This window comes from Thunnus maccoyii, chromosome 10 (assembly GCF_910596095.1).
Source record: "Thunnus maccoyii chromosome 10, fThuMac1.1, whole genome shotgun sequence".
In the NCBI taxonomy this organism is placed as follows: domain Eukaryota; kingdom Metazoa; phylum Chordata; class Actinopteri; order Scombriformes; family Scombridae; genus Thunnus; species Thunnus maccoyii.
Window position 1 is genome coordinate 21,576,268 of NC_056542.1, and position 23,667 is coordinate 21,599,934.

A 23,667-nucleotide genomic window follows, 5' to 3' on the forward strand; every position below is an offset into this window, starting at 1 on the left:
AAAGTTTAGAGGACTTTTATCTGAACCAGATACTACATGTCAGTCCAAGAACTGATTTACTGTTTCAAATTGTCTTCATCTCCTCGTTCACTCCCAGGTATCGAGTCGTCCTTTTAACCACTCAGTGACAGGAAATGTGGGCAATCGTCATCGTTAACACATCTATTTACTGTCACACCTTTGATATTTTTCTCTGTAGGCACTATTTCCTGTCAGAACAGCTTGCTAAAGCAAAAACACTCTGCTCCCTTGTGGGGCCAGATTTCTTTTTTTTTTTGCATTTACCCCAACAATTATGGTGCTTTCAAACAACCACAACTGTTCAGAGAAGGCCTTGCTCCACAGCTGTAGCCCCAGGGTCCAGACTGTAACACTGCAGCACATGTGGCCCTAAAGTACTTTAAGAGCAAACACACACCACTCAGGAAGCCCTGTCTGAAACGGTGCATTCACTGACAATGTGAACTGGCACAGATCTTCTCATGTTCTGCTGCTGACCACGACCATGTCAACCTTTTGCCACTGGATGAGTCGAACTCGCTGCAGTGTGTGTCTGTAGACACACATGGTGGATCAGGAACAGTTGCTACAGTTGTCTGAAAGGGCCTGACAGGTTTAAAGCTACAAATGCCAGCATATTAGTTATTAGTGCGGGCATCTGGACAAAGTCCATGGCTTCCTCTCTTTGAAAAGCATGCAAACACAGAGCAGGCTGTATGTGTCATATCCAAACACACTAAAGGTCATTGTTCCCCCAAATAATGAGATAAATATTTAATATAGTGCTGAAATGATTCAACAATGGGTCCCATAACAGAAACGTATTGTAATAGTTTAAACTATCAATTAATCATAAAAGTACCAAACATGTAGCTTAATATGACTATCAAATAACCAGTGTTTCTCGCTACTGATCAAAGTAAGAAACATTACTTTTTACTTGTAATAACTGACATTTTACAGACTGTGTAAAATGTAATGTAATGTAAAATAGTAATCAATGGATTGGGATATAGTGAAAATAATAGTCAAAGTAATACACATGTATGAGACAGTTCATCGGAAATCTCATCCAATTCAGAAGCTCTCGTGCAAAAAGAAGCTTTAAAATTAAAATGCCAAAGCGGTGAAACCTCCAGGATGTTCGTGTTTCACTGTCTCACTGTGTTTTTATCTGTGTACTGGTAAGTTGTGCTGACTCTGTAGATAGGATTGTGTTTTACAGATGTTTGTATCTGTCTCGACTGTGTGCGTGCGTGCGTGCGTGTGTGCGTGCGTGTGTGTGTGTGTGTTAAATTGATGGAAAGCTTGTTACTTATTGTTGGTCTAGAAAACCTCCCTCGGGACAGAGAGGAGACAGAAAACACACAGCTGAGACCACTCCTCCCAGTCCTGCGTGTGTGTTTGTGTGTGTTAGTGTTAGTTGCCGAGACAAATAAAAGTAGTCAGAATGGGCACCCTTTCCTAGCTCAAAGTATTTCCCTCTCCACGTCTTTCTCTTACGAAGACATAGATTTCATACTTTTACATACTTTTGCTTCACGATTATTCATATTTTTGGCCTTTTTGTCGTGTCATCTCATCCCAGAATAAATGATTCCTCACAACATGCGAAGGCCCAAACAAACAAACCCAAACAACACATGATTCATGTCCTACCAGTGTGACTCACATTGTTTTACTGCTTTTATGAGAAGCGCAGCTGTACTTCTGTTTTATGACTCTTCATTAAGTCTAGCTTACTGTCTGATACAGCTAACACCCCCCCAAGGCCCAAACTGCTGAGCATTCATCTTTAAATGATAATGTGGTTTCTACATCCAGTGGTAAAGAAGTCCAGAAAAATTGAAAGATGTTATAAAACCTCAACGCCTTAAATGTTTAAAAAAAGAATGAAAACATTACAGATTAAAAGCTGTGACAAGGCCTTGTTTCTTACAGATTTGTTGTTATATAGGACTTTATCGGGCTTATTTCAAACTCTTTGCAAAGTGGCATTATAAAGGTTTTAAATCCAACTTATTGAAATCTGAACACAAAGACTCACAAGTGATAAGTCTGTATGTGCAGCCGAGATATTGATTGTTCAGTCAACATAAGAATAATGAATAGACGTTTCTTTATGTAGGTTTTATTTGACATCAATCGATGAATGGAGTTGTCACTTTACATTTTATCCTTGGTCCAGAAACACTATATATATGTGTGTGTGTGTGTGTGTGTGTGTGTGTGTGTGTGTATTTTGTTGAGAGTGAGGCACAGAGAAAAAAAGTTAACCAATGGCAAGTTGTGCTGTGCTGTGGTCGGTGATCTCCCCTCTCTCTGCATACCGGCACCTTCTGTGTGTGTGTTACACAAAGTATTGCAGGTGTGTATTAGATTTACTAATGCAGGAACACAGTGTATGTGTGTGTGTGTGTGTGTGTGTATGCTTGACTGCAGCAGGGAAGTGGATTTTTAAGTGAAATATCTGGTTCAATGTGGCGTAAAGAACCAAGTTTTTAGCTCTCCACCACCGCCGTGCCATATCCCCCCCCGAGTATGTGTTTCTTTGTGTGTGACAGTTCTCCTGGCAGTGCCATGCAAAGCCTGCCACCATCGCCTTGAGTAGCAGCTGAGCTTAACATCACAAGGAGCAACAGACTGCTCTCTCTCTCTCTCTGTGTGTGTGTGTGTGTGTGTGTGTGTGTGTGTGTGTGTGTGTGTGTGTGTGTGTGTGTGTGTGTGTGTGTGTGTGTGTGTGTCCAGTGATCATTGGAAAGTTTAGGTGGCTTGTAAACTCAAACCAGGCCTGTTTCTGTGGATTCTGAACATAGGTGTTAATAATTTAGCTAATTTATTTGCTGCCAAATCCAAATTGTGGCTGCTAAATTGGACTACTCCAGAGGCTTATTTGTCAAATAACAATAAGCTGTTTGATTTTCATTATTCTAAATGGATTTGATTAGATAGCCAAGTATAGGCCATCATTAATACAAGATAGTGAGATGTGTTTGAATACAGTAAGTGGACTTTAGAGTTGAGATTACTTTGTTACATATACTGTTCCCAAGGTCAAGAATGGCTTACATGCTCAAATAATATAACACTGTTTTGACAATGTTACTAATGCTAACAGCAAAATTCTAAATGCAACCAACAACTAGTATAAAACTCCATGTCCCAGGATGCCATGCAAAGCAGCCAGGACCAGCAGCCAATGAACAGAAGTTTAATTATCCAGTTTTTAGAATTTGGAGGTTCGGAGCTGTTCAGGAGCCAGATGGGATCCACTTGGTATATTCAAGGACATCATAGTCAGATTATCGTTATTTAGTAAGCACATTTAAAAACAGCTGACAATGCTACAAGTGTTTTAGATTTCAAGTTAAAAACAAAATAAAATAAAATAAAACAAAACAAAACAAACATTTGGTTTATTTGAGTCAGATCAGAGTATCGGAAAACGCCAAAAACTCAAAGTTCAAACAAGTAATAAAACCTTAAAACCAAATCTGGGAGTTAAATGAGGCCAGGACAGAAAAAAAAATGGCAGTACTCTGTTCTTCTGAGAAGAAGAAAAGAAGAGTGACACAAACAAACATAAATGTGCATTAAATAAAATAACCCAATGAGATGAAAGCATGCCCAACTATTTCCAAATCTGAGAATGTGAAACCTATATACATGCAGTAAATAATCCCTTTAACTCATTAGATACCTCTAAAAGACCGAATATCATATAAAGAATGTAAAGGAAAAAAAAATCCTTACCTAATCAAAAGAGACATAAAGGAATACTAGAGACCGATGTAGTATTTATGCATTTTTAGGATTTATGATATGGTTTTATTTGTGTGTATGTTAGGTAGATTTTCTGTATTATACTTCTTCTATTTTATGCTTGAGATGATGTCAATAAATGAACTGTCTCTCTCTTTCTACAGATGACCCATCAGAAGCAGACCTGTGGTTGCTGAACAGCTGCACCGTGAAAAACCCTGCAGAGGACCACTTCAGAAACTCAATCAAGTACTGAAACCCTCATGCACACACAAACACTCTCTCTCCTACGTACACAGTAAAATAGATTTTTAGGTTTTTCATGTGAATTGGTTGAAAATGTGTTCCCCCGATTATAACAAGTTAAAATATGTTGTAAGGAATAAAGCCACACATAACTTTTGCTACATTTAAACCTAGTATCCACACACCACAAACCCCTGAAACAGAGACTTTTGAAAATGCTGCTGACCCCGTTTTTAGTTTGAAACTCCAGGATTACATTTTAGTCTGGACGGGCGGAAACTAACACTTTTGAAAACGATGACGCAGACACCCACACACTGTGAACAAGATGCTTGACAGCAAGGGGGTGTGCAGTAACTGTCAGCCGGTGTGAGAAGCAACAACGCTCGGTGTGACAAGCAGTGTTTGTTGCCTGCTTACCTTCAAACTGAGTCCAGTTCCTGCAGACAAATACGGCACCGTCCTCTGCTCACAAAATGTTTTACATTGAATGTTGAAACATTGTGTTATTTTTTTAATCAAAGAAAGTGCTTCAATACACAGTACACTCAGGCATTAGCATGAAGAAGTGAAACAGATACTGTGTAAACACTATTGCCTGAAGTAATCCTTCACATTTCGGTGAGTGATTGCACTGTGTGCTGCTGTATCAGCCGGTAGCTAAGTTTACAAGAACAAACTAAGCTAAACTGTTAGGCTACATACAGAAAGCTTTCATTTTAGCTTGTTCATAACAGTTGGCTACAGACAAAGCACATGAAAATATCGCTTTTCTACATGTTTATGCTTGTTGAACAGGCGTTTCGATATCGTGAGGCTTTTATTACACTTTCAGTAATGAGCGTAGTTGTCGTCGACTCGAGTAAAACTTTATTTTTCACTTCAGCAGCGGACAGAAGCAGCGCACCCGTAAATGACAGCAAAACACTGCAGAGAACTCTCAGCATAGTTTTCTTCTGTTCATTTGGCTTAGGCGCTCTTAAAAAACACTCAAGCACTAATGGTAGGGAAAACCCTGATTTTTATAAATTGCATCCACATTTTGGCAAATTCCACAACATTCCGTGTTTTACAGTTGATTTTTATGATCAAATTCGGCGATTCAGTCAGTGTTTTCTGCAACGCAAAAACCGTAGGGCCCTACATAAGTGTGTGTGTGTGTGTGTGTGTGTGTGTGTGTGTTTGTGTGTGTGTGTGTGTGTATAACATGTTTTTAGCTCGCTGCTCCTTGTCAGTTTCCACCCACACACACACACTCACACACACACACACACACGCATACTCACACACACCCACAGAGGAAGAGAGAAACATACATTTGCATAAACACAGAGAAATTAAGCTAGAAACTGTTTTGCATTTTGATTAATTTCCCTCCATCAGGGGCACACACACACACACACACACACACACACACACACACACACACACACACACACACACACACCTGGCGGGTGTGTGCTTTTGTGGTAGTGAGAGAGAACGAGACACTGAGCAGTCACTAGGTGACTGTGTGTAAAATGAAAATTTTGTCATTGGAAGCAGTTTTGAAGATCGACTGAAATTAAATAGCATTTTTTCATATACTACAGCACACACATCTGCTTTATAAATCACTTGTCCTGTGTTCTTCTTTGAGAAAAAATCAGAAGCCAAATAAGAGAAATGTATATTTAAAATTCTTTGGTTTTATAACGGTGCCTCCTACTTTTGCATTCATTTGATGAAACATCGTTCTTGTATCTGCCTTCATAGCTGCAGACCTTATTTCAACACAGCAAACGGTCACTCTGAGCCTGATAGCATCCTGCTACACAACACAAGAACCACAGACTCTCAACAACATCCCACATTAGCTTTCCTGCTAAAGTCTACTTCTGATCTAGTTTACAAACATGAACACTGTCCTTAGCTCGCAGCTTAGCTTGTTGAACGAGCCACCAAACAAACATTCATTGGTGTCAGTTTGCAGGCTTGGTAGCTAATTAGCTGCTCAGCTGCAGCACATTAAACAGCTGAATGTTAAATGTACCTACAGATGTTAATTCGGTCTGGTTAGGTGTCGGTGTCGTCATTGCTCTTCAAAATCCCTGCTAGCAACACATGGTCTGCTCATGACTAATCATTTCATCAGCAGTGCATTATTACATTTGTAAAGTGATTCCTTATCTAACGATATATTGACCTCCACTCGACAGTTAATCTTAAATCTTTTGTTTTATTCTCATCAAAGTGGAGACACATTACTCTGGCTGTTCAAGCACTAGTAAAAAAAGGAGGAAAGTGCATTCAGACTCAGATTCATTGTCAGAACTCTAAATAGTTTTGTGTACACATGGACATTTTTTAAAAAGCCACCTGCCTCAATGACATCAGGGCTGCAACAGTACAGTTGGCTAACATGGTTGAAAAGACAAATTGTAGGCTTTTTATTGGTCGGCTTTTAGATGATTTGCATTTTAGACTAAAAGCAAAATGGAGCAATTTGTTTATCTGTCACATTTTACATTTTGGATGTCTGAATCATTAGAATGGAGTGACTTATCATAAAGCAATATTACAGTTTCAAGGGTGAAGAGTTTCACTTTGCCAACTTGATCACTGCAATCTTCCTGTCTCTCTGCTTCAGCCGTCTCCTCATGCTCATTTTCTCTTTTACTGTCTTTCTGTCATGCCAATTTTTATGCAAAGAATTTTTCAATTGAAATGCGCAAAATAATAACACACTTCAAGACTTTGAAAATGTCTTTTTTGTTGATGCAAGAGTTTTTCTTTAACTTGAAATCACCCAGCTGTAATGCTAATGCAATTAATGCTCTATTCACTGGTAAGGAAACACACACACACACACACACACACACACACACACACACACACACACACAAGGAATAAAGTTTTTCCGCCTTTCATCACTAGCTGCTTGCATGATGGAGACACAAAATGAAGGGGTACGGGATCACAGAGAATCAAAATGCCCACTTAAGTCACACTTTTTTTTTTTTTTTTATGCCTTAATTTTTCTTTGGCTTCTCTTCATATGATTGACGGAGAGAAAAAATAAGAGAAGGAGGCAGGCACACTGGCTGCCTCGCGCTCAGTCACACGCTGGGCGTTGTGCCTGCACCTCCTGGTACCACAAACACGAGAACTTCACACACACATTTACACGGGCTGGGGCATCACGCCTGGTGGTGCTTAAAATGTCTTAAATTCACTCCGAAGTTATTTCTGAATTCCATGCATTAAAGTCTCCAAATTAGCAAGTTTAACATGCAACAGCATACATGGTACAGCTCCTGGCATATTAGAAAAGGTCCAACTAAAAAGATTATTCTTATATAAGAATAATTGTATGCAGTGCATCGTCTCTGTACTTGTCATGGTCATATGCTTTTCACAGCCATACCAATCAATACTTGAGATCAGTAAAGTTTTCAGTTGCAGAGCAGCCTTTTGAAAAAGCTGATTTATCTGAACATACCACTCCTGGACAGTAAAATCTGGGGGGGGGGGCACCGAGTCTCATCATTTTAAGTACAACAATATTTCTATCTTATTAAGGCAGCACAAGATACATGATATTTGGAATAGTGGGACTGTATGAAAACTGTAATTTTCTTCACCTTTAGCAATCTGTAGACTTTATACCACATTTTAAATTAATTTCATTGAAATATTTTGAAACATTTCTTTTATAATTAACGTCTCTGTATCATACATTATTTAATATATACTATATAGAGTGGTTGTACTGAATATCATGACTTAATTTATTTTTTTCTGTTGAATTACTTTTTAGAAAATCTTATTTGAAATGTATATTAACATACCCTCTGCTGTAGGCCACATAAGACTGATGGTGTTTTCAGTATAATATTAGTAATGAGGCTGTTTTACAGTATGTCGCGGGGCTTATCCTCTTGGTTTTTATTGTGCTTTCGCCACCTATTTAGAAGTTCCTCACATAAACAGGAAGAAATGTGTTTGTCTATTGGATATGGCCCTCACAAGTAATAATGTATTAACCTTGAATGCTGTCTAATTATGTGTATGTGTGTATGTCTCACCTCTCTACTTTCTGTCTTGGAGGGGTAGTTGGAGGCCAGCGCATGTTAACTAACAAGCTGTGCTACGCTATGGTGCTCAGCTTGCGGTTCTTAACACACTTTCCAGTAAAAGAGACTGTCATTAGCCCTGCTGTTAGGCTTTGTCACAGCTCAAAGTTAATGTTGAAGCAGACCGGCCAGACCACCCTCTTTGTTGGAAGTTTTTTTTTTTTTGGTAATAATCCCACTGAGGAAGGGAGGGTTCATAAACTCTTGTATGACTTCCTGTTAAAGGAATAAACCTTTCTAAATTATTATTTTTAAAACCTGTGATTGTTAGATTCACATTTCTTTTAGATTTGTATGTCGAGGTGGATGCGATAAATGCATTTATGTGTGTGGGAACGCAGGCGGTGTTATGCTGTTTTCTTACTTTACCTCGGAGAATTAACTCAGGTCCTGTTTATGTAAAGAGCACTTTGTAGCCCATATTGTCACGCTGTCCCTTATTACTTATGTGAGTGTATGTACATTTAAGTGTAAAACAAATTGTCCCCCATGGCTGTGTCATGTGGGACATAATGTGCCACCAACACACATTCTCACACATACACACACACACGTACACTGACACAAAACTAACCATCAGTGTCCTAGTAAATGAGTTGAGGGGTTTTAAATGGAAGCACAGGGGCTTTCAGCAGTCCTCTATCATGGTTTGGAGAGACGCAGTGAAAAGACGGTTTATTACTTCTGGAGAACTGGGGCTTAGTTGGCATCCATGCCAAGTGTGTGGGATAAGTAGTTGTGTGTGTGTGTGTGTGTGTGTGTGTGTGTGTGTGTATGTGTGCTTGTGGGGGTTGTCAGGTGGATGGATGCCCAGGCAGCTTGGGTGAGAGTGTGTGTGTGTGTGTGTGTGTGTGTGTTTAGTGTGCAGGGTTAACCCATGAGAGAATGCTAGCAAATATGCATATGGAGTGTATGCATTCTGTATGTACTTTGAAAAACCACCTAACAATATTGATTGATCCTGAAGCTAAAAACACAGCTGTTACATTTGAGGTCCGTATGTGTGTCTGTGTGTGTGTGGCTGTGTGTGTGTGTGTCTGTTTGTGTTTTTTTTTTTAATTTTTATGTGTCTTACTCAGAACTAAGACTTGCATGTGTCCTGCTCAAGGACACTTAGGTTCAAGATTAGTTTAGAAATAATGCTGTCTATGATTAAGATGAAGTCCAGTACATTAATTGTGTACTTAATAATTTCTTTCTGTGGTATTTTATAGGGTGGGTGAAAATAAGAATTGAGACTCTTCTACAATCTGAATTTATTAACAAATGTCAAAAAACAATTTTCTAAACGTTAATTATGTGATGTTGACGGAACGAAAAAGGCTGAACTCAACTGCGAGGGCAGTACAGCACCTGGACAGTCTATAGCACACACATGCTATGAGTTATTTTGTCATTCATCTTTAAAAACAGACATCTGGGTGCATTTTTTGATTTAATGACTAAATAATTACCTTTGCAAGACGAACATGAAGTATATTGTGAATACTTTACATGCCAGAAATCAGAGACTAACTCCAACACTAAGAAACGAGAGCAGCTGCACTTAAACAACTTAAACCAACTCTAGCGGGGTGCAGAGTCTGTTTCCGTTCAGTGTCTTGGACAACGATGTCTTTCCCCGGAGCTAAGGGTGCAAGCAGAGAAGCTGCTCTCCACTGCTGGAGTCATGACATTAATAACAACACAGTGGAGCACTCTGCCTCCCCTTACTCCAGAGTCAACACACCAGCTTCTGTTTTTACAAGTCATTTAACCGGAGATGTTGGTCAGTAAATTACAATTTCATTTTGTTATTCTCATACAGGCAGAAGACTGTAAAATGTTTTCAAATTCTTTAAGTAATGTAGTTAACTTGTTAAAATCAAAAAGCTACAGACCATAAATAACTGCCAGTTATGTTTCATATTGTATTTCAGTGAAATAAGGACACCAGTTAATGTTTTGGCTCACAGTTTACTGGAGCAAGAAACTAAAATTAGTTCCCCCTTTTCTATTCATTCAATTGAGAATCAGTTTTGAATTGAGAATCGATTCTGAATCAAATTGGACACCAGGAATCAGAGTTGAATCGAATCATGAGATTCCCAAAGATTCCCAAAGATTCCCACCCCTAGCATTTTACTACTTGTACAAACTGTTTCCCTCAGCCTTTTGACTTGAAGTGGCATCATTTCCTACAGCATGCAGGGGTGAATCAACTTGTGTGGGAGATGGGATTCCTTCCAGCTTCTCCTTTAGAGTAACGGCATATTCCACCCTGCTGTTCAACTCCTTCAGCAAGAGTCCTACATCAGGACCTCACTCAGTAGCATAAACTGCTAATAGAGCAGCTTCTGAATGCTAAAACGTCAATTAGTATGGATATTTTTGCGTGCATGTGTGTGCGTTTGAAATGCCGCAATCTATAGTGTAATTCAATGTCAGAGACCTCTCAAATCAATGAACGCGGAATGCATTAAAGAAACAGTTGCTCAACAGCATGTAATTAAACTGCTATGTGTTTGCGGGAATATTTGTGTGTGTGTGTGTGCGTGTGTGTTGAATTTCTCCACTTGGCTGTCTCTAGTAATTTGTATGATCAAGGGAATGTATGCTTAATGAATTAGAACCAAACTCAGAGTTCTGTACTTCTGTTTTCAAAATACACCAATTCCCACATTATATTTACATTCATTTCAATATAATTTTAATATTCATGAACCAACCATAAGAAAGAAAAAATCATTAATGTTAATTGAAAAGGGACACACAACACACAGAATGAACTCTTGGAAGAAGTCCAAAGTGTATGTGCTGTGCTTATATTGTGTATTTATAACAGATGTGTAGGCTGGGTGGTGAATATGTATTATGGCCCCTGGCTACAGGACAGTCTATTGTTGGCTCTGTGTTGTCTTGGCAGTAGTTGTTTTGCAAATTTAGTGCCATCAATTGTAGACCACATGCTGCCAAAAATTGGAAAACTGAGCTAAAGGAAGTAACTGCTTTACACAGCAGATACAGGCCTACATATTGCATCACAAGATTAAACTGAAGCAGAAGAATAGGCTTTTGTCTTAGGAGGCGTTCAGACCGATATTAGCTCTGCGTGAAAAAACCGCAGTCCTCTCATTCATTTGAATGCTAGCGGTGTGTTGATGGTGCCAATGCAGAGGGCTTGGCAAAACAATGTAGAGTTGTCCGGCAAAAAAAGTTGAACCGGGCTCAACTTTTTCCTGCCAAGTAACGCAACATTATCCAGCAAGGCGCTGCGTCGGCCAGTCGCATACATGCAACCGCAGATTCCTGGTGAATTACTTTGTTACGTGAACGCTGTATTCAACTGTTTACCCCGCGATCGTTGCGACAAATGATGAAACCATTGCTGCCATCATTACTTTCCAGAGTTGTAAAATCTTGTCTGTATTACAAACCGCTGTACTGCTGTGTTTTGGCATCTTTAAATACATTAATCTGTAGACTGCCTGGATTGTATTTCATTGTCTCATCGGTACTTTAAACTACATGCCCCCACCAAAGCAGCCCCATGCATTGTTTGGTCTGAATACAGCCTTAGTTATGATTGTGTATTAGTAGTTAAGTAGCATCCGAAGTAATACTATTTCATAATTAATTCTATTTACTAATCATGGTAAAAAAGACTAATGAATATAAATGCTAGAATTAAAACCCAAGTGCAGTGTTTTTTTTTTTCACAATCACTTTCATCCCAGCACTCCCCAGTGCCAGCACTTTTCTGCCAGAGAAAAAGGCCGTATGGAAACACGCCCTAACTTGACAAAGCATCACAGATGCTGAAATGATATATCGTGCAGCCCTACTTAAAAGCCTTGAATACATTATAATGTGTAATAGAAAACTACAGTTGATTGCATTTTCAGTTTGTTTGAGTTGATAAATTGGTCATATATGTCTTTCTGGTACAAGAATGAGTCTTAGTATAAGTTTATGAAATTCACATTTCCAGAGCGTATGTACCATACATTCATAGTGGAGTTACAGGTGGTGATTATGCATTATAGCCCTTGGCAACATGCTGATTAGTAAGATGTCCACTGACGTTGGGCAAGTGATTTTATGTCATTGATCTCTGACCACATATTTACCAGAGGCAAAAGGTCACGCTTGGCAAATCAAATCATTAAAGTGAAAATCCACCTTGAAACAAAATTTACATGTTATTCCACAGGCCTTACATTTTCTGCCTGCATCCCAGAGCCTTAACAACTCTTTCCAAAACCCGGAGTCCAGAGAGCTGAGGCTGCAATCTGTCAGTTGACAAATCTTTCAAATGACAAAACCTGAGCTGCTCCATTAATAATGAATCAGTGACTGACCTCAAAACCATGAATACTGCTCACACACACACACACACACAAGCACATAAATACTGTATGTATTAGTCTGGTTTGTTTTTCCAAGAATCAGTCAAAACTCTCTTACATTGGTTTGTGGTCAAGTGACATGTTTCCTTTTTTTACAGTGCTTATAATGCATTGAGCTGGCCTTACAGCTTGTTGTTTTTAAATGAGCTGACACACTGAAAGTGACTGACATTAAGGCCAGAAATGTTTGCTTTTTCATCAGGACATGACAGTGAGGTATAAACAATCTAAAATCTGCAGTGACCTTTTGAGTTGTTTACTAAGGGCAGTTGTTATATGTCTATGTTCAGTGACTCCCACAGACAACCAGGCATGGATTTGTGGCTGGGCACACACGAATACACACGCACACACATACAGAGAGAGAGAGAGAGAGAGAGAGAGAGAGCTTGCTGCCTTGGGCTGGTTTTGGTGCAACCAAGGGATTGGCATTAAATCTGTCAGTTCTGCAGGGCATTAGCCTACATTTTGGGGTACACACAGACACAAAAATCCTCAAAGAGAGGGAGACACGGACTGACAGACACAGGGGTGAAAGAAGACATATATAGAGAGGGGATGTAAAGAGAGTGTAGCTGAGTTCAGGTTCGCACCAAGGCTGGCTCATACATGACCTTGCTTCTAACATGTTTTCATCTGCATAGTTAGACTGCACTCTACATTTTCTGTGTTCTGCTTTTCTCAGGGATGGATTAGAATCAGTATTTTGTGTAGTAAGGTGGTTATGTTATGTTTTATTTATAAAAAAGGTCATTTTTACTGCTCTCTGTACTGTTCTGTTTCCTTTTGTTAAATTAGATTAGATGTTTTGGTTTTCATGTATTTAGTGAATAGAGAATAGCAGCATTTTTACAACATAATGGTTTCCAGGATGAAAGACTGAACATTTGAGCAGGCTTAATGACTTTATTTCTGTGTAGATCTAAGGTCATGCACAGTGGTTAAAACAGACTTCATGCAGCAGGTGATAAGCAGTTCAGCTCTGCCGTGTTCTTTTTTGCTCTGTTCTGTTTTCGTAACGGTAAGGTGAAATGCCTTAAGGTCACGTATGATTCAGTATGATGTGAATGGTCAAAACAAGCATTCTCTTCCATTGTCATCAAATACAACCATGTCAGATCTGTGATTTATTCTTTGTAAAGACCTTGAGACCTTGAGGCTCGGCTCTGTTCTCCTTACAAATGTACAGGAGCTATTATAGAAGTATGCAAGCCCTCCTGTGCACTGTATGCAACGGTATTGTTCCATATTCCAATCTGCTGTATCTGTCCGTCTGGTACTTCATAAGTCACTTCCAGTGTTTGTGGTGAGCTTTAACTGTTAAGAGTTTTCTAGTCAGCCTATTTTAACAGCATTTGAAGGTATTAACTCCGTTACCTGCTCAAGATGTAAATAGATGCCTGGCATGAAACCTTCACCTCAATAATTCACTTCTCCACAGTGCAGAAAGTTCTCTGGCTCTATGATAGACCCCCTCCCTCCCTCCCTCCCCCCCAATCCAGAGTAGCTCCAGCTTTGATCTAAGTCGCATTAACATGGACCTGTTAACAGGACTTTTAGCAATAAGCAGGTCAATACCTAGCCTTCCAGACCCAACAGACTTATCCTTTTAAAATCATTTACTTGCTGTCAGGCTAGATTTTTAGTAGTCTTCTCTCTGCTTAACCCCTAAGACATTCAACAACAGTCAGACCCAATTTTGTGCGAGGAATGCTGAAAGTAACACTCTTGCCTTTTTTTTTTCTTTTTTTTTTAAAGCTTGTTTATCAGAAAAGGTGATAGGCAAAGCAGGCATCAGAAGGGATGAATGTAATGTGATGAAAGGCTAATAATGTTTAAATCCCTGTTCCTAATGGACTTGACTTTTATCAGCTTCTATCGGCTTTGAAAGACCAGGTATTATGTCCTCTTATTTCCACAGCCGCTGAAAAGTATTTTATATGGCTCTAGTAATGGAATGCCAAGTCAGAGGTTATTATGGTATTATCTGGTAACTATTGGGACAGAACATTAATGTGGACATTGAATATAACAGCAGTAGTACAAGGGAATCCTCGCTCTGTCTGAACCATTAAAGTTTTTTTGATTTTACTGTAGGGAGGCAAGTATAATTTCACACAATCTTAAAACGCTCATCAGGATCGTTTACAGTAAGCAGATTTTTCATTCTTTGAATAATTCTAGCTGATAAGCAATTTAAATCACAGTGCCAGGACAAGAAATACCCCCAAGATTGTTTGTGCATGTATTTGTCTTCAACTGGAAACAACACACAGTTAAAAATCATAGAGTTGCTATTGGTTAATAGCCTGACTCCACGCTATTTCTAAATATATGCCTCACAGAAATGTACACACATGCAAATGGGACATTTATTGCCTGTATATGCATTCAGAGGGTACCAGTTATTGGAGATTATTAGAGGACCAGCAGACCTCTGGAGCAGTACAGGATGTGTTGTTGTGATTATTTCCGACAGGTTCTGTGTCCCAGCCGATACAGTATCTGAGCATCTCTACTCTTCTTTGGTTCATGCATTTATGGATGTATTCTATTCTATACCACATTTGTATGTGCATTCTGATGTTTACATATAGTGTGTTTGTGGCTGAACTCTCCTCACAAACAACCTGTCACATCTACTTTATAAAGTGGGTTTTGAATGCAGGGCTCAGCTCAGTATGGGGCTCTTGTATCAAAGTTGGAATGGGCGTGCATATATGTGTGTGTGTGTGCGCTCCCGTTCGTATGTGGCTAAAATGCAGGCCTGCTCACAGTATGGGACTAAGGGCCTGAGCCAACAGCCTGTCCCACCATCCAATTGGATCTTGTTAAACATGCCTTTACTCTTGCTTCTGCCTTGATTCTGTTTCTGCATGTTGTCCGTGTATGTATATGCTTACATGTGGTGTTACCCATGTTGACAAATGGTAAGACCAGCCAGCTAAATACAAATCATGAATAATAAAATGTGTCTGGGAAGTGGCAAAGTGCATAATCCCAAAATTTTCTTCACATATAACTCCACAAACTGTGCTTCATGATTTCTAAATAATTAAGGTGGATAATTTTGATACTACTGACAGCTTCTTAACAAAATATCTTTTCTTGTGTTGAACTAATTCCGGGCTCGCTATTTACATTTCATGGTGAACGTTGTATTCTCCAGTGTGTCTTTATTTTGTTGTGTTACTCCTGGGATGTGTGCACATGAGCGATCCCTTAAATAAATGGCCGCATAATCACAGCCTGTCACATTGTTGCAGTCCTTATAAGGTCTTCCTTTACAGCAGTCACAAACAACTCCAGCCTTTCATCCGTTCAGACGGCTGGGCTCTTAGGGCACCCCACCGAGCTCCAGCCTTTTCGCTGATCCTCGATTGTGGATTTAAGCCATAAGAGGCCGAGTTAATATAGGATGGAAGATAAAGAGGGAACCTTTCACCCCGATGTGTTGCAAGTCACTGGGTTTTCCGTAGTCGAATCCCAAGTTAAATTCTACAATTTTGTAAAGGGATTGAGTCAGAGTGTGGTTTCGGGGCTTTAAAGAATCTCTTATCCATATTGAAGGACTCAGTGATCATGTCGGCCATTTTAACTTCTATAGGAATGCGACTAAGATAAGCAGGAAATAATATTTGAATAGGAGAAGTAGGAAAGTGTCATCACCTTGTGAATTATACAGAAATAGTGTCTACTTTAGCCATTTTAGGAGTAGCAAAACTCTCTTAAATCTCATGGCACAAGACAGTCAGATTAAAATTAAAGCCAAAGTGCAGGAATAGTAGGGCAATATGTTTTTCACCATGGTTTCTCTTACTGCAATTATACATTATGGCTTTCAACATTTGTGAAAGGATGGGTCTGGAAATGGGACCTTCTATTTATATTTAACTTTGGGTAGACAAACAGTGGAAGGGTGTGTGTGTGTGACACAGAGAGGGAGAACATATCCTTGATTTTCTGTGCTGAAGGAGGGTTTAAAATGATAAAAATACATTTGTTAAACTGATGCTGCTGAAAAAGAAGCTTTTTTTGTGTATTTTTGGTTGCCAGGTGTTAATGATGGGCTTTAAAATTGAGTTTTTCCTCTTAATTTGATAAAGATTTATGGTGTCTATAAAGAAAATCTCATCAAGTTGTTAAAATGTGAAACATCTCTGTAGAATTAGTTATGACCGGGTATGTTATTTGTTTGTTTTATATAATTCTACCTGCCCAGGTACTACATTTAAAAATAGTTAGCTAACCAGTGGTACAATGCACTATAACATAACAACATGGTTTATTATATTTATGAGCCGTAATTTTATTAAAATTCTACCTTTCTGATATGTTTTAGACTGTATACAGCTGAGACTGACAGGGAAAACAGAGAAAAGAAGATATGATAGCGTATTGTGTGCATTAGCCCGCTATAATACGACAGGATTACCAGTGTTTCATGTTAGATGTTTTCTCTCCCTCTGGCGAATGAGTATCGTTGTTGTGTGAGCTTTAAAGAAATGAAGGGGCGCTAAATCCCTCAGTGGGGGGTTTGACGGACTTGTCACGCGATTCCTACACTTCTCAGGAAACATTGATATCTTATTAAGAGATGCGAACGCCGCGGACACTCAAACAGCTGGAAGAGGATGGAAGAGGCTTTACATTTCAAAAGACAGTAACTGTGGGATACTTAAATAATGATTTCAGATGTTCTCATTTATGTGTAACAGTTTGTGCGTAAATGTTATATCTCATGAGTGTATATATGTGTAAAAGTGGAGACAACCACACTCTGACAGTGAAAGTGCTGTGCTTTACCCTTTGAGATATTTTAGGTAATAGAGACCCCAACCTTCACATTTCTAGGCTGGGTTAGGTGCTAGTTTGTTCTCACAGAGTTAACCACAGTAATACAACTATGCCTTCTCCCAATAAAGGTATAAAAGCTGAAGGAGTAACACTCAGAATCATACCTGATCCAGCTATACAAGCGTGGGTGTCATAGGTTTTGATACCCATATATTCTAGGCTGGGAAACCAAAAAAAAAACTACTCAGTTCTTACAGTTACAACACTGTCATATCAGTCTGTCATACAAAACCTTCAGGCTGTTAATTAGAAAAGATATCAATAATACAGTCATGGCTTTGTTACTCTCTGTAAGGCTGAGTCGCTAAGATTAATGTGTCACCAGCAACGTGACTCAAGTCACAGCAATGCTTTATATGCACCGGCATCGAGATCACACCGCCGACTCCCTACCAGGCATCAGCGACTGACTGGGCCCGTATATATGCGTGGTAAAATATGTGACAAGGACGAGGACGGGGAAGTGAAGACGGAGCTAAAAGGAAAAGATAGAGTGAAGCAGCAGGGCAGGAGAGCCAAGATTGAGAGACAATGTCAGCTGTCAGCTGTAATAAGAAAATGGTGAAATATGTTGAGACGGGAGGTCTCTGCAGGAAGCTGACAAAGTGATGTTGTTTTTTATTTGGCTTATATATTATAGTTTTCCAGGGAGAGAGAGCTGAACATTAGTGAGCGATGGTGGTTGGAATGCTCATTATGTTGTTTGATAAATCTGCAACGCCCTCCCGGTGAGGTCATGTTGAAGAGGTCAGAGGTCACGTAAGAGGTTTTGGAGGTCATGCTCCCCTCAGCTAGTGATGAATCACCTGGCTGTGTCTGCAGGGCTTTGTACATGTGTGTGTAGCCGTTCATTGATCAAACAGACCGGTGTGTAGTCCATATGTCATCATCTGTGTATGAAGTCATACAGATATTCTTTTGGGTTTTGCTTTTGTTTGGTTTGGTTGTTTATATATAATGATTTATTATATATGTACTATATCTTTCTGTCTGTTGTTTAGAAGTAATTTTCACCTCAATAAGGTCACAGTATTGAATTTTGAGCGTATTTTACCTTTTCTGGAATACTTCACACGCCAGCTATCATTGCCTCATAAAGTCATATCTTAATTATCTCTGCATACTGTTAGTTGAGGTATAAGAGTGCTTAAAAAACTATGTTTCACTGAGTATAACAGTGAGTTTCAGCTTCGTAGTACTCAGATAATATGAGCTCAAGAAAGTGGGTGTTCCTGATCAATAACATGAAAAGCTCCATTTGTTATGAAGTTATTTCCCATGATAGCCCCCTGCATGTGTGCCTGTGTGAATGTGTGTTTCCCCCTTCAGGCATGTGGGAGGCTAGATCTTAGCCTCTCAGGACCCCTCTTGCCACTATTGTGACAGGAGAGTAATGAAGACGGACACACACACACACACACACACACACACACACACACACACACACACACACACACACACACACACACACACACACACATGGACGTTTGGGCTTGGTTAAATTCAGAAATTCCCACCTCACTGCTTGAACACCTGCTTCACTCCTTTCTTCCTCCTCGCTGTTTTTGTTCAATCTTTTACCATTTTATCTTTACTCATTAGCTAACTTCCTAAGTAACTGCAGCACTGCTGTGTGTGTGTAGGTGTTTGGGAAATTAAACCAGCTGTCAGTGAAAAGGTGTTTTTTTTTTTTGTCTTTTTTCCTGGTGCTTAAGTTTGTTCTGCTTTATCTCAGTGTTTTAAATACTCAGCCATTGTTTGAGAGTCCTCCTCTATTTTAGCAACTCGGTAAAAGAAGCAAGTAAATGGAGCAGCACCAGTATTGTGGGCAGCGGGCGAAGAAGTTAATATCCTGTTATGAATTGGAAGAAGAAATATTTACCGTGCTAATGTGGAGAGCATATGAGAGAGAAGAGTACAATCAGAGATACACTTACAAAGAGAAATGAGTCGAGGTGGTGGGATGATAGAGCAAAACTAGAAATCAAGAGTTGTCAGTGTCAAGCCTGCACAGTTAATTACAGATAATTGTATATCACAATTATTTTTTTCATGTTTCCATGTGAAATAATTATGTAGTACAGTCCCTTCATGCTTTATCAAGCGCTTCAAGTCCAATTAAAGCATTAATGTTATAGAGCAAATAAAACTTTGTGTCTGCTTCTACTCTGACATGTACATATGAACTGAAATGCTCAATTTTAAACAACTTCTCCTTTGCTGTGGTGAGAGATCAAGGTTGCTTGGATGTCTGCCTTTCACTTGAGTCAGCAGTTGAAAAACTTGGATGATGTCCCGGCTAGCAGCGGGGACACATCTACACATCTGGGCTAATACTTCGTATTGATGTATGAAATATATATTACTGTATGTAATGGTAACGTGGAATGTCTTTCTTCATTGCATTGGATCCGTTTTGAACAGACTTTACTGGTATTGTCAACCTGAACAGGTGCACCTCAACAAGCCATAGAGAGCCTATTGATAACATTAATAATTAACAACAGCAAAGTGGGAAGTAAATATGCTGCTTTAACTATTCAGATGATACTTAGCTCAGACAATATGTTTATGATTTTATTATACTGTATATTAAAAGAAGAGAGAGAGGATGTCAGCTTTCAGTTGCATACATGCAGTGATTTAATTGCTTTATTAAACTAAAACACATAATCCTGATGTTTTTTTTTTTAAGGAAAATAGTCAGTGTTATTGCTTTTTTGTTGTCATGCAAACCTTTATCAAACTAGTAACCAATGCACACCAAATAACAAAGAAATACAATGCTAAAATAGCCGATTAGCGTATTTTTACAAATTGAAAAACCCCTTTATTGTCTTAAAGTACATGTTGAAGGCAGAGTTAGCTAACCATTGACCATGAAGACACATCAAAGAGAAAAAAAGTGCACTCCCTACAATGATTGTCTTTTTAAAAGTAAGGCTTGTGTAGCGTTTCCTTTTTCTTGTACATCTGACACACACACACACAGACACACACACAGACACACACAACTTGCTTTTGAAACAATCCAGTTGAATTTGACACCGTGTGTTTTCATGCGCCCTTAGCATAAAGCAAATTTTATGGAAAACCGATGACCTTGATGCCTTGGCAACACTGTTCTCAAATTGTGCAGCAATAAGACACATTAAATTGAATTTGGAGCTAAACAGATAACATGAGATAGATGAAGATAAATTAAAGAGGAGGAGAGGAAGGAAGAAGCGAGAGGAGAGAGATAAAAAGATGGATGAAACGTAGGAGTAAACGAGAGTGAGGTTATTTTGCTCCCAATTAATGAAAGCAGATGATCCACCAGAGTCATTTCTATTCCAGTTTAATTGAGTTTAGTTATTTCAAGCAAGTAACATATTCCTCATATGGGAGCAGTCAAAGAGGTAGCGAAGAAGCTGGAGGGGTAAAGAGAGGCACATTGATGTGTTTTCAGGTGCTCTGGCTATCTCCTACAGGTAATTTTTCTCCCAGCAGGTGATGACAGGCTTTCACAAGGTCACACCATTACCTCTCTCTGTCTATCATTCTCTTCCTCACTTATCTTCTCTCCACTTTTGCACCCTCACACACTCTGGTGACTCTAGTTTTCCCATCTTGCACCCTAATGTTTCCACCTTTTGCCATGTCAGTTTCTCTTCCCCTTTTTGTCTTTTGGTTTCACAGTTCAGGTCCCCAAAAAGATACTGTCGTTATATGTTTGACAGTGAAACCTGTCTCCTCTGGAAAGCCACAAGCCCAGTCTACAACCGGGTTGTGTCTAGAAATAAATGTCAGGATCACTTTAGCACCCAAAACTAAAATACCTGTCCTGTAGTTTCTAAAGTGAAATATTACAAACATGTAATGTTTAAATGACAGTTAATGCTTTTGAAAAAAAAAAAGGTATATAATGATGCCTGTTAAACAATTCCAGTACTGTCACTGTGCTGTCAGTTATTAAAAGCACAAGGGTGTCATGTTGCTACATAGGCCACATGGGTAATTTTCAAACAGTGATTTAAAGGCTTTATACATAATTCACTGTAATCTGATTCAGAAGGGGGCTGTGAATCTTATTAGCACCTCATTAGGACTTGCATTGCAACACAGAGAGAGAGAGAGAGAGAATGATGGGGAGGGGAAGAAAGATTGTGAGAGAGATTGAAATGAGAGAGTCAAGCTCAGTTCAGGGCTGACCTGAGCTTGACTGAGATCTGAAGTCTTGATACTGACAGAGGTACTCCACACTTTTTTTTTTTTTTTTTTAAATTTTGCAGTGTATACATAATCCCACACTCTTGTTGGCATATGTATATGTATGTCAATACAAGTGTAGTTGGGTGATGTCTGCAAAATTGACCTATGACGATGTCCACAGTGAAACATTGCAGTGGACGATGATATTGAGAGTGGGGGGGGGGGGTAAACTACTTTTATTGGCTTTTTTCTCGCAAAGCTTTTAATGCACTTACAGTAACATAATGAGTGTAGTTGTCATCGACTCGAGTACTTCACGTGGTTCACTGTCTCTCTGCAAAACATAGTGGACACTGTTTATTTATGTTGTTTACTTAATTTATGTGCACTCATTTCATTTCAGCTCAGTGCGAGCGTCTACTGCATTTTGCTGTCATTTATGGTCACGCTAAGTTTCTCTCCTCTCCTCTGTTTCACCGCGGGTGGGGCTGACCACTCCGTGTGTGTATGTGTGTGTGAGTGTGTGTGAGAGTGTGTGTCCTCCAAGCGGAGCAGAGGAGAGACAGTGAACCAGGTCGACTTGATGACAAGTAACCACACTGGTTGGGTTACTGTAAGTGCAATAAAAGCTTTGTGAAAAAAAAAAGCCAATAAGAGTAATTAAATCCATGCAAAAGAGGGGCAGACGACGGGGATGGGAGGGGTGCTTTTAGATCACGATGTTACAATGGAAGAGGCTCAGTGGTCGATGACTGGACGATTGCATCGCTCAGCGACCCAACCCATTTTTTTCCCAAACAATACACATAGTGTGGAGGAAAAAAAAAAACTCTTTCTGCTCAAAATTAGCTTGTACATGTCTGCTTGGATTTGAATGTTCAGTTCAGCCGAATTCTCCGGCCTCTCCCTTACTGTGGCGTTTAGCCAACACTCTGTATACCCCAACTTGTGGTAGCAGTTGCCGCATCAAGTATAAATAGCAGAACGCTGGCTAACCACAGCCCCAGTTCGTGCCTCTCACAGAGAGCTGCTGGTAACGTAAGCAAGCCTGTACAAGCACCGGTGAAGAGACACTGTCACATAAATGAGAGATATATTCCTCTTCTGTGGCAGTAAATATAACACATGGCCCAGCTGATAACCTTGATTTACTCAGAGATGAACAAGATATTTAGGGCTTACTAACAGTAACATTAACCATACCCATAAACAGCAGGTGCTATAACTACTGGCACAACAGGAATCCACGTTGCCATCCATACTTAACTGTGCGGTGGTCAGACAGTTCCACCGTGTCCCCGCACCCCTCCCATGTCATCACACACTACATACCCATACATGTCGTTTGGCCCCACAAACACCACGCTCGGAGGGAGGGGTTCTTAGGTGTACTTCTTATTTAAATGAGCTCATGCTGGAAGAACTATGGTGATGTCTGTTTCTTGGTGTAATATTTGTGCTTGCTGCAGCTTACTAGAGGAGGCTTCATCACACATTTTAATTGGTCCAGGGGCAGCTCTATTATGACAAGTCTTGGTAATGTTGATAGGTATTCTAGTACTAAACACATAATTATAGTAGAAAAACTGTACACAGACAACAGTCATGAGATGGTAACTGTGTGGGGAGAGTGAAAATATATGAAAATTTTACAGGCAGTTGTTCACCTGATTAATCTGATTCCAGACCTTTTAATTGCTTATTTCATCTCATGAAATCTAAAAGTATCTAAGTAAATCAAGGGTTTGGGAAGTGTTGCTTGATGCCAAAAAATTAAATAAATAAAACTCAGCGCAACTGGAAAGTGTGACTAGTGAAACTGAAACTGAGTTAACATAAATGTCTGTGCCGGTGAATGCAGTGGATTGAGTTCTCGGTTGTTTGACATTGTTACTGAATGAAGGGAAATGTCAGTGTGAGACGTAGCTGATCCGACAGATGGCATATGGAGAGCACTGAACTGACCCTCTGTTCACCTGCGCTGAGAAAAACACACACATACACATACAGCACCTGCTGCTCCACTTCTCTCTCTTTCTCTCAATTTCAGTCAAACTGCCTCAGTGACATGACAGACAAGAACAGTAATGCAAAGAGTATCTAAT

At 39.5% G+C, this 23,667-nt stretch overlaps 1 protein-coding gene across 1 annotated transcript in view; it reads left to right on the top strand.

Annotated features, from left to right (window-relative positions):
- Positions 1-23,667, top strand: part of cdkal1 (CDK5 regulatory subunit associated protein 1-like 1) — a 244,305-nt gene that overhangs the window by 42,132 nt on the left and 178,506 nt on the right. The window contains exon 4 of the mRNA XM_042423928.1: positions 3,927-4,011. Within this exon, the coding sequence (XP_042279862.1) occupies positions 3,927-4,011 (85 nt within the window). The remainder of the gene's footprint in view (positions 1-3,926; positions 4,012-23,667) is intronic.